Source organism: Epinephelus moara, chromosome 20, assembly GCF_006386435.1.
Source record: "Epinephelus moara isolate mb chromosome 20, YSFRI_EMoa_1.0, whole genome shotgun sequence".
In the NCBI taxonomy this organism is placed as follows: Eukaryota; Metazoa; Chordata; class Actinopteri; order Perciformes; family Serranidae; genus Epinephelus; species Epinephelus moara.
The window spans coordinates 45,120,622-45,131,408 of NC_065525.1; the positions used below are offsets into that span (position 1 = coordinate 45,120,622).

The window sequence follows — 10,787 nt, forward strand, 5'->3', positions numbered from 1 at the left end:
TTGCCAAATGTGGATTACAACATTTGGGTCCGTTAAGTGATGCACTCGTCTCTAATGTAAGTTTTTTGAGCATCATTACCACGACGAAATTACTTAATTATTATTTTAATATCCAGATTTGGTTCATTTGGTCTAAAAACATTTTGAAAGTCTAAACAGCTGCATGACTAAAGTATTGTATCCACATTAAAGTAAGCGGCCCACTAAAGCAGAAGTTAGCTGCTCGGCCGGTGGAAGTCTCCGGTGCGCCTGCTCTGTGGGCTCCACGATGTGGAAGATCTGGGTAATTTCATACTGCGGAAAAATATTTTTTTGGCTTCTTTGATAGGTATGAAATGGGCCCTGCCTCAAACACTGTATCCAGTTGTCTTAACTCATTCCTGGTCAAGATACAACTCAAAAGACTGGTCCTGGTGTCATGGTGACGCTGGGGCTTCTGCCAAAGCGTCAAAATATTTTGAGTAGGGATGAGATCATGTTGTTTCACTGGTAAATCAAAACAATATTTATTCCGAGAGGCCTTTCTGCTGCCAGCCACATGGTTTTAAGTCTAAACCACAAGCTGTAAACAAATTTGGACCTAATAAACCGGTAAACAGATCTTTAGCATCCAATAAGTCTGTTCTGTTATGACCTTTTTACTCCCATGGTCCTGCTTTTCTTTCTTCACAGAAAATCCCATGTGATCTTCATCCACAACCCCCCCCCCCCCCCCCCCAAACTCCTTTTAACAGCTTCTTAATAGCATCCACTTAGCTAGTGTTTCCTAAATGACCGCCTTGAAACTGCACTCTGACTTTTACTGCCCTCCCAGCTGCCGTCCCCTCAACTTTCATCACTGCTGCTCCCTGGTCTCCTTCATCCAGCCCAGCCTTTTATACAATGAGCCTGGCAGTGTTCATATAGTCTGATATTAATCTGTGTTTCGAGTCACATCTTATTGATCTGTGTTTTCACCTCCAGGCTCTCAAGCACCTTCCTCATGGGGGTCAGAGGGGAATAATGTAATCAGTGAAACAATCTAGAAGGAAGGGGTTATTTATAATGGTCAGATAGGGAGGAGATTCAGCTGTGAAGGAGGGGGTTGGATATAATATTTCAGGTGCTGGGGAGCCCATTGGTCTGTGAGAAAATCGACTTCCATAAAGAGAAAGATGGGGTTTCCTTTGCCTTTGGGGAATGCAATATATACCAACTTATAATGCCAAATCTGAGCTGCTTCCCAAATCTGACGCTCCGCTCTGTTTCTGTCTTCGAACAACAGGTGAGAAATCTTTTTTTATTTCTCTGCTGAGTGAAAATAGGATTTTTGTTTGATTTCTTTGAGCTGTGTTGTTTTTAAACTGTTTAACAAGTCAGTAAAACGAACCAGCTCGTTAGAAACTGTCGCTGTGTGCTGATGAGGGTGATGATGTCCACTGAGGAGTTTTTGCATGTTAATATGGTTCATTTTTGTGGGTGAAGCGGTCGGTGCTTCAGGTGTGAAGTGATGCTTGATGAGGTGTGCTGGTGTAAATAGTCTCTGGAGCTGAAAAGTGATAGTCCTGGTGTTTATTGCTGTCACCACCTACTGTCTGGATAGATTTAATGTGTCAGAGCTCAGACTGACTCACTTAATAATCTGACAGCTTTGTTCAGTGCAACAGTCGTTGGCTTCATGCTTGATTCATGCTAACAGTAGTCTGCAGGTCAACAGACCAAGAAATAGAAAAGCTAAAATGTGCATTATGTTCCAATACAGTTACCTTACAAATGCATTCATGCATGGTTTATAATGTAAATTTAGTTACAATCTACATGTGAGCTCATTGTCTGAAGGTACAGCAGAACAGATCAATGTGTTTTACAGAATTTGGACACAAAGTCATCGAATCAATTTGCGAGAAAAGATATCAGATCCATTTTGTATTTGAAGCTTGAATAAGACCTCAAAGACTTGTTTTCTCTAAATGAGTCCACAGTTTGTGGTGCTGATTGAAAACTTGTGTCAGCGGCTAATTGTATTACAGGTTGACTGAGGACTGACGTCAACGGGAGCTGAAATTTCAGCCCAGTCACCAGAAGAAAATGTTGGCATTGTACGTTTCTGCAAACCACAAATAAGTCACATTTGTACGTTTCATATGAATCATATCAACGTATTGTATGAGCTGACTTTGTCACTGAGAGGTGGACATCTAGATGAGATGCCTGCCAAGTGTCGCAGTTCAAGACCAAAAAACAACAACCCGTTGCTGTTTTTCCAGCGAGTTTTTAGCCACCAAACATGGGTGTTCTTTGGTGACCCATCACTGTGTTTCAACTGGAAATAGTGCCACGGTAAGCAGTTGTTTTTTTTATCAAGACATTGCTGCGTTTCCTGACAGGATAGTGCCATGAAAAGTGAGTCTTTACGCCAAAACATGATCTTTCCCTAACCATAATCAAGCGGTTTTTGTACCTAAACATAACTACAAGTTAAACACAGTGTTTTAACGTACAGATGTAACATATGCATGGCTTGCAGAAATGTACAATGCCACCATCTATTCTGGTGATTTTTCTGGCAGCTGTGTTTGAGATTTTGAATTCAGGAGCTCAACCGACCAAACATCCACCATAGCAGGACACTATAACTCTCCACTGAAATTAAAAATGTATATTATTGTTTAGGGTTAACTTTGGGGCATGGTGATGCCAGCTCACTCAGAGATACAGGACTGTATGAAAGTCTGAATTCTTGGCTGTGGTGTCTGAAGCTGAGGTGCTGACTGAGCCAGATTGGTGCTGTATATTTAATGAAAGTGCAAAGTTCATATAGTTTGTCAATAAACTGATTTATTGCTCAATTTGCGGTGTGCTACACTGAAACAGGTTTTATGTTTCTTGCCAAATAATTATGAGAAGATGAAGATATCACTCAGTAGGGGTCTCACATATTTAAAGTCAGGTAGCACTTTAGAACTGTCACCATTTTAACAGATAACAAAGATTTACTTATGCTGATGATACTGAGGTGTTTATGTTTATCAGCAAAACCTATAATATGGAATTAAGTATGAAGTATAAAGTAACTGTGTATAAAACAAGTCACCAAGTTATTAAAATTACAAAATATGAGTCTCAAGTTATCTGATTAAATTTTAACACAGGATACTTCAACGATTAACAATCAAAACACAATATGGCTACGAACTGTCAAAGGGAACTCTTGAAAATACATTTGTGTAGACACAATACATGATTTGGTTACACTGCCTCCAAACCCTCTCAAAAGTTCTTTGTTTAGATTTTGAAATTCCATTGTGAACTTGGTTGTGTATAAAAACATCAGTATTTATCAAGACACACAAAACCAAAAATCAAAGAACTAGTGGCAACAAAAGCGGACTGCTGCGTTGCCTCATATCACCTGTGTCTCGGCCAAAAAGTTGCACTTGAACACGTACTTGAATGTTGGTGCCAACTACCACGTACACTCAAAACTGTGTGAGAGTAAATACGTTGTCATACCAGCAGGTGGCGATAATCTGTATTTGACATTCAACAAGGGAAAGCAGAAGACTGACAGGACGGATTCAAGATGCTAGTTAGCCAGTTAGCACATCAACAACACAGCCTGATGTTGAGAGAAGGAAGTATATACTGTACCTTAGTGAACAACAGCACAAACAATTATGAACCATTTCTGCTAAAGAGGTTGACCTTGATTCACCACGCTGAATTGGCTAAAAAAAAAGCTGACACGGGCTGACTCATGCCAGTGGTGCGAGACATACCACAAAAACTATTGCGACAGATGCTTATCGACAGCCCGACATTGGCCAAATGTGGACCGTTAGCCTGGTGGGTCAGGACCTAAAAGAAGCTCAGTTCAAAGTCAGAGTAGTGATACAGCAGCAAACCACTGTTTGCTGTGTAAGTTTATTGTGGAGTAATGGCGCACTAAGCAGAGAATGAAGTCACACTCCCTCTGTGTGTGTTGTAATCTGAGCTTCTCTGTTCTCTGTTGTGGGAGACAGACAGATGAACGTGCATGTTAATGCATGTGTGTTTCCCAGGCTGTTTTCACAGCTGCCCTGTTTGGTTTGGTTCAGTCAAACTCAAGTTCATTTGCCCCCTCAGTGCGGTTCGTTTGTGCAGGTGTGAACACAGCAATCACACTCAGGTGTGAACACAGCAAAACAACCGGACCGAGACCTTCTTGAAGAGGTGGTCTCAGTCCGGTTCCAAAGGAACTCTGGTGCGGTTGGTTTGTGGTGAGAAGGTGTTCCGACCTGGATGTGAAGCAACTGCAGTCACATGACACATTGTTTGGGTTAAACATGAGCATGTTACAGTCCTGGAGGATTATTAATGTGCACCTCCTCCTGTACTGCCTTAATATGCACATTCAGCACATCCAATGCATCAAAACATTGTTTTCTAGTTGGAGCCGCGCCTCGTTTTCAAACTGTATGGTTTGACTAAAATGAACAATGACAGCAATATAGTCCACGATGAGCAGCGCTAAAATCAACCTGCGTAGTTGTCCCTCCATTGTGACATTAGAAAGTGTCACATTTATCTTGCAAGTGTACTCTTCTTCAACGTTTGCTTTACTTCCTGGATTTTTCCCACATGGAAATTCTGACCAATCAAGAGCAGCTTTCTCACACAAGGCATTTGATCTGGTCCTCTTGTAAATGCTGCCGTGAGAACACGAACCAACTCTAGGCAATTATACAACTTTGGAACAACATGAGTCCCTGATTCAGACCAGAGGAGACAAATCTCAGTCTGAAAGCACCCTCACTGAGAACTGATCAGCGCCACTCTGCACTGTGCTCAACAGTGGTTACCACCGGGACGGCATCGATGCAGAAGTGTAGCGCCCACCCACTAGTTCCCCCCTGGATAAAAATGCTAGCTCTGTCAGCACTGTTTCTATTGTTAGCACTGTTTGAGCTGTTAGGACCGTTAGCCGCTGGCTCAGCCACCACTCTGTTGAGAGCCGTGTGCAGACAATCTCTGAATCATAAATACACTCTTGTAATTATTGTAAAGAGCTCCTTTAAGGTATGTTATGATGCGTTTTTGAGAAAATCCTTTGAGGGGAACGTCAGTGTAACTGATAAGGTGTATACTCTGGAGGTCTCAAGTCGATCTGAAGAATTGGGATCAGTGCTGATTCTGAAATTTCTTAATAGATGAGTATCAGCTACATAAAGTCAGATCCATTTCCGATACTGTTTTGGTTTTTATTCTGTTAAAAATCAGGATCTGCTCTGTGTCTTATGAGAAACATTAGATCAAACTCTGTATCAGCAGACACTCAGTGTAAAAGGAGTCGGATCATGTGCAAAAGATTATTGTAACATCCCTGGTTTTCATCAACTATTCTCAACTCTACGTTTGTCTTGGTGGATAAATAATTGTTTTAACATCTTTTAGACATTTTGCCTGCGTTGAAGAGCCTTTAGTTTTCGGTTTGGACACAGTGATTGTTGATCCAGATTGTTCTGCACAGTCTCTATTTTCAGAGAAGACGTGTCCGTCTCAGTCATGTCAGAGATGTTTGTACCAACAGAGGACGTATCTGGTGTTTCCTGATAATCTTCCAGAAGACAGACCTTTCATGACAAGGATGCCCAGGGGGGGACAACTGGACCCTAGATCCTTGTCCTAATTTAGCCTCGATGATTTTGCCTCCGCTGATGCTCAGTGTCCTGTTTCCTCAAAGTGGAGTTATTATTTCTTATAGACTGGACAGAGACATTCCAGTCCTGATCCTCCTCGCCCTCCTCGCGCGTCAGCTGTGCAGTTAATCACTTTTCTGAGATTCTGTTTTTTTGTTTTTTTTTTACACTCTTGCACTTTGTCAAAATGTCAAATTGTGTTTTTCTGCAGGCTGTGACGCCAAACAAACACCAAGATGTCAGAGTGAGTAATTCTGTCTCTCTTTCATCTTAATGTTCATATATTTTATTATTGACATACATTACATTATTTAATCAGGAGAACCATATATTGTTTTTACAACAGGACTCTGCATATTGAAGAAGTGTTACAGAAACATTTGTGCAAACATATATATAAATGTAATCCCCTTAGGTCCATTATTAAGTCCTAAAACTGTTTCTAATGAAGATGAATAGATTTCAAGACCTTTCTAGAATCGAGTCCCTTGATTCTTTGCATACTGAATTAGTCAAGAATATTAATCAAAAATCTGTCCTAAAAAAATGGATGTTTATTCAAACCCTTCAGGAAAAAGATGTCGTCGAGTCGCAAGCATCATCTGAAGGTAAAACATTCCCTTACATCTTTTACAGTGTTGTATAGAACAAAGCCAAACTGAGCTATAAAATAAAAGTGGTCATTTTTTGTGAGATGTTGACGAACAGTGTCCACAGAAACTGGCAAAAATCTTTTTAGTCACAAGAACATAGAACTCTACATTAATATCTGCTGTTCTGTCGTCTGGCAGAGTTTGATGCTGTCCATCGCCAAAGGTTTACTGGAGGAGGAGGAGAAGGAGCGAGAGGTGGAGAGGGCGAGGTACATGGCTGAGAACTGTCCTCCTGTGAGGATGCCCAGGACCATGCAGGAGCTGCAGGTACGTCCTGTGATTCACCATCGGCTCAGAGTTTGGTATGATGCATGATACAGGGTTTATATTGTGTTAACTGTATTCATTTCTCCATAGAACAGGCAGTGACAGTGTTTTCAGCTTCTTACAAAATATGACAAAACGTGCACTTAAAATCAGTGGAAACTGCCTGAATTCAATGTAAATGTGTGATTTAACTCTTTCTAGTATTTCATGTCAGTAAAGACAGAATCAATGAGCGCGATCACTGATCAGATTTAACGTCAGTTCTCAAATGCTGTCCAGGGCCTTAAATTACCTGCAGAGGGTACCAGGCCTTTATTTGAAGCAGGCGTGTATTAGAGACAGGCCTTTATTTCCAACCCAGTCTCAATCCGAACTCCTCAAGAGGCCCCTTTGCGTCAGATACCGACACACACAAGCACCTTTTAGCAGCGGTATGAAATGCAGCAGGCAGAGGTTTTTTTGACATTCTGAGTGAGAAAATCTGCAAAGAGCAGGCATGAGGGTCGGGGGATGGGTCACACAAACTTCGGACTTCACCTGAGAGCTCACTGTTTGTTTCCTGTGTGAATCCAGAAGTAAATCCAGTCATTTAATAACAACTTAGTGAGCTAGTATGTGTAGCATGCTACGCTACTGACATATGTCACATGATGGTACATTATGTTAGTAACAAACATTTATTTTAAGAAAAACCATGATGTTTTTTTTTCCCTAAACCTAACCATGTGCTTTTCAATCAATCAATCAATTCTTTATTTGTCTTTGTCATAATAACACAGTTATAAGTAACAACGAGCTATCATTATGAGCAACTTAATACTGACATAGAAGTATTTTTAGAAAGTGCAAAAAGTGCATATGACATTAATGTCTAGAAAAGCCCAGCAGAAGGTCGCGCACACCTAAAGAAACAATCCAAAAATTGAAGTGTTTTCTCATGACGGCCCAGCAGCAGACGGAGACAATGAAACACAATACTGTCTAGTGTATGTAATATTTATTCATTGTGTAAAATAAGACAAGGAATATTGGCCGATTGGCATAAAATTCACTGTTTCATACGGTTCCCATACAGTACTTCAAATCCACTGCTGTTACTAGAACAACATAATATTGAAAATAGCGTGATTATATTTTTAAATGTATAAGATGAAACCCTTTATCAAAGGAAATGTTTTTGGTCTACATCATGTCTGGTGTTGTGACAGTTTGCTGATGTTTGTGCCCAGGAGCTGTGCAGAGAGATTCACCACAAGATCGACAAGATCGACGAGGAACGATACGACTTGGATATGAAAGTCACTAAAACCAACAAGGAGGTAGCTTATTATCATTTAATTATAAAACCCCTGCGGAGCCTCCACACTCACGCTGTGCCTCCAAACAGTGTCACATAACATTATTGTAAAAGGTTAGGGAGTATGTCACACTAGATTTTGGGGAAATGTGTATACAATGATTTAAAATACATCCCTGCAGCCCAGAGCGTGAGCCCTCTAGATTTTAATGACCCCATTACCTTCCTCTGCTCCCACACTCAGGACAAACTTAACATCTTTAGTTCCATTTTTAAGGACTCATTTTCAGTGTAATTAAATCCTGTGGCTCCCTTCATACCACTGGAAGGCAAAATGACCAGGTCATCTGGAATCTGAAAACAGGATCATGGTCTAAAGAAGGCTGATGGTGTTCAGGGTTTTAATTCTTTGCTAGACCGTACTAGGTTGTGAATATCATCAGTAGCACGCTGGAGCTGTTTGTGCCTGTCTGGACCTGATTTTCATCCGTCCTGGGATCTGTACCGTCTCCACTTTCCAGATTGATGACTTGAAGATCAAAGTTCAGGACCTGATGGGCAAATTCAAGAAGCCTGTCCTGAGGAAAGTTCGTATGTCTGCTGATGCCATGCTGAAGGCTCTGCTGGGCTCCAAACACACAGTCAACCTGGACCTGAGGGCCAACCTGAAGCAGGTCAAGAAGGAGGTCAAAGAGGAGGTGAGGAGGTGGCCTCGTTTTTATAAACCTGTTTGTAAGGGACTCGCTTTTTTTTTTATAGAAGCAGATGGTAGATTTAATAAGTTGAGAAGAAAATTAGTAAAGAAAGAAAGAAAGAAAGAACGAAAGAAAGCTGAAGACAAAGAAGGAAATCACTTTGAAAGACTGCTTAAAAAATATAATATTTATGTAACATAATAATTTCTAAATATAGTTTTTCCCTAGCTTTTCTTACCAAGTTGCTCATGACCTTGTTTCCCCATGTTGTTGAATGAAATGGCACCAACCTGCTCAGGGTTCAAAGGTCTAAATACTTGCAAAAGGCGTCTGAAAGCAGCACACAAAAAGGGATAACACTCCAGGTTTCAGAGGGTTAAGGTTGCCACTGAGAAAGTCCTCCTTTATCTTTATAGTGTTATTTGTGTGGTCCTTTGTCTTTCACAACAAACACAATCAGTTCATGTATAGTATAGTAAATCCATTTAGAAAGAAGTAAGAAAAAGAATTAAAGCTAACCCTAAAGCCTAGTTCACATTACACGATTTTCACCCTGATTTTGCGTCGCAGAGACTATCGTAATCTTTTGAATGGTCATACTTGGTGAGGTGTGTTTCTGTCAGCGGGAGTCTCGCCAACTGTGTTATGACCTGTGTGTGTGCACACCACAAGATTTCTCCACCGAGCCCTCGCCGACAGAGCCCCAGATAACACGGTGACGTCACCAAACTTGGAGACGACACATCGTAAAGGCATGGATATTCTTCCCAGTGTTGAATCAGATCCACCTCCAGGGCCTGGGTCCAAACACAACGCGCTCCCCGTGATCCTGTGGATGCCGCCATTGTTGTTGTTGCTTGCCGGCTTTGGAAACAAGCCCAAAAGAAGCGACTATCATGCGTTTAAAAACCTTATTAGATGGATATATATAGAGAAAAAGGTGACATTTAGAGAGCAAGCCCAGATATGCAACTCCACTTTAGAAACAAGCCAGCTAATAAGCAGACCTGGCAACCTCCGACCCATGGTGGCTCTCAAGATCCTCTGCGATGTCAAAATTGCGGTGAAAAATCGTGTAATGTGAACTAGGCTTGACTGACTCTTTATGATTACCATTATAAAGGCTGGTGTCAGGCAGGTTGTCAGTGCAAAGGAAAGTAGGATCACCAGTATTCAGATCTGAACCTTCTGATTTAAAGATGAAGTTTGGTGAAACATCCTGGTCCCGCTGTGACGTTTGGTCGTCTCTGGTGTTTCAGGAGAAGGAGCTGCGAGATGTTGGCGACTGGCGTAAAAACATTGAAGACAAAGCCGGCATGGACGGGAGGAAGAAGATGTTTGAGGCTGAGGCATAAATCAATCTGCTGTCAACAAAGCTGCAGTACTTTTAGTCCCTGCTTTTCACCGATTGGTTTAATCCGATCAGATTAATTTAGATAACACAAATTAATTTTCTGAACCACTTTTTGAGCTGCAGAAACTGCGACTGAATAAATGGGGTGAAAGAGACGTTTTGTGATGCTTACTTGGGTATTTGTTACTGAAAAAGTAATTCAATTACTTTAAGGCATTACAAAGTAATGCATTACTGCTTACTGAGAAGACTGCTTACCATCCACTGAGTTCATATTTTTATTATTATTACCTTTGTTATGAATTTTATGAACGCCTGAATGACAGCAGGGGCTAACAGGAAGCAGTTGAGCACATTGGCAGCAGCTAATGCTAACAGATAATTAAGAGTACTTGGAATTTGCCAGTTAAATTTGAAGTATTACATCAATATTTAAAATTTATTGAAAATGGGTCAATGACTTCCAACAGTGTTTTCGGGCTGTGAAACTACCGTTAGCTAGAAGCTAAAACGGAGGCCCAGAGCTCAGCTGACAGATGTATCATTTGGGGACTGTCAGGTAACACTGGAGGTTTATTACCATAATTACACAAAACTGTTCAACGTCATGATGATTACTTTTGAGAAAATAAACAAAATTAAATTATGTTTGATACACTACCAATTGATTTTTTAAGGGGGTATCGTCACAGCCCAGTCACTAGAAGAAAATGTTGGCATTGTACGTTTTTGCAAACCACAGATACATTTGTATGTTTACATATCATATTATCATTTCTTAAGTGACATTGTACGTGAGTTGATTTTGTCACTGGGAGGTGGAGGGGGTGGTTGTTGGCATGACATCTTGGCGAGACACCTGTC

General features: G+C 40.9%; 1 protein-coding gene across 1 annotated transcript; it reads left to right on the plus strand.

Moving 5' to 3' along the window:
- The first annotated feature begins 926 nt into the window (after positions 1 to 926).
- On the plus strand, positions 927 to 10,078 carry LOC126407765 (troponin I, fast skeletal muscle-like). The gene is made up of 7 exons (XM_050072957.1): positions 927 to 1,264; positions 5,869 to 5,901; positions 6,229 to 6,265; positions 6,449 to 6,577; positions 7,807 to 7,896; positions 8,396 to 8,572; positions 9,829 to 10,078. Exons 2-7 carry the CDS (start codon positions 5,894 to 5,896, stop codon positions 9,922 to 9,924), a joined length of 537 nt encoding a protein of 178 aa, XP_049928914.1. The 5' UTR covers positions 927 to 1,264; positions 5,869 to 5,893; the 3' UTR covers positions 9,925 to 10,078.
- Positions 10,079 to 10,787: the final 709 nt, after the last annotated feature.

What these genes read in the sequence shown, in the direction of transcription:
- LOC126407765 (XM_050072957.1), top strand. An exon ending in GGACCATGCAGGAGCTGCAG is followed by an intron (nt 6,578 to 7,806) that starts GTACGTCCTGTG and finishes GTTTGTGCCCAG; the next exon opens with GAGCTGTGCAGAGAGATTCA. An exon ending in AGAAGGAGGTCAAAGAGGAG is followed by an intron (nt 8,573 to 9,828) that starts GTGAGGAGGTGG and finishes CTGGTGTTTCAG; the next exon opens with GAGAAGGAGCTGCGAGATGT.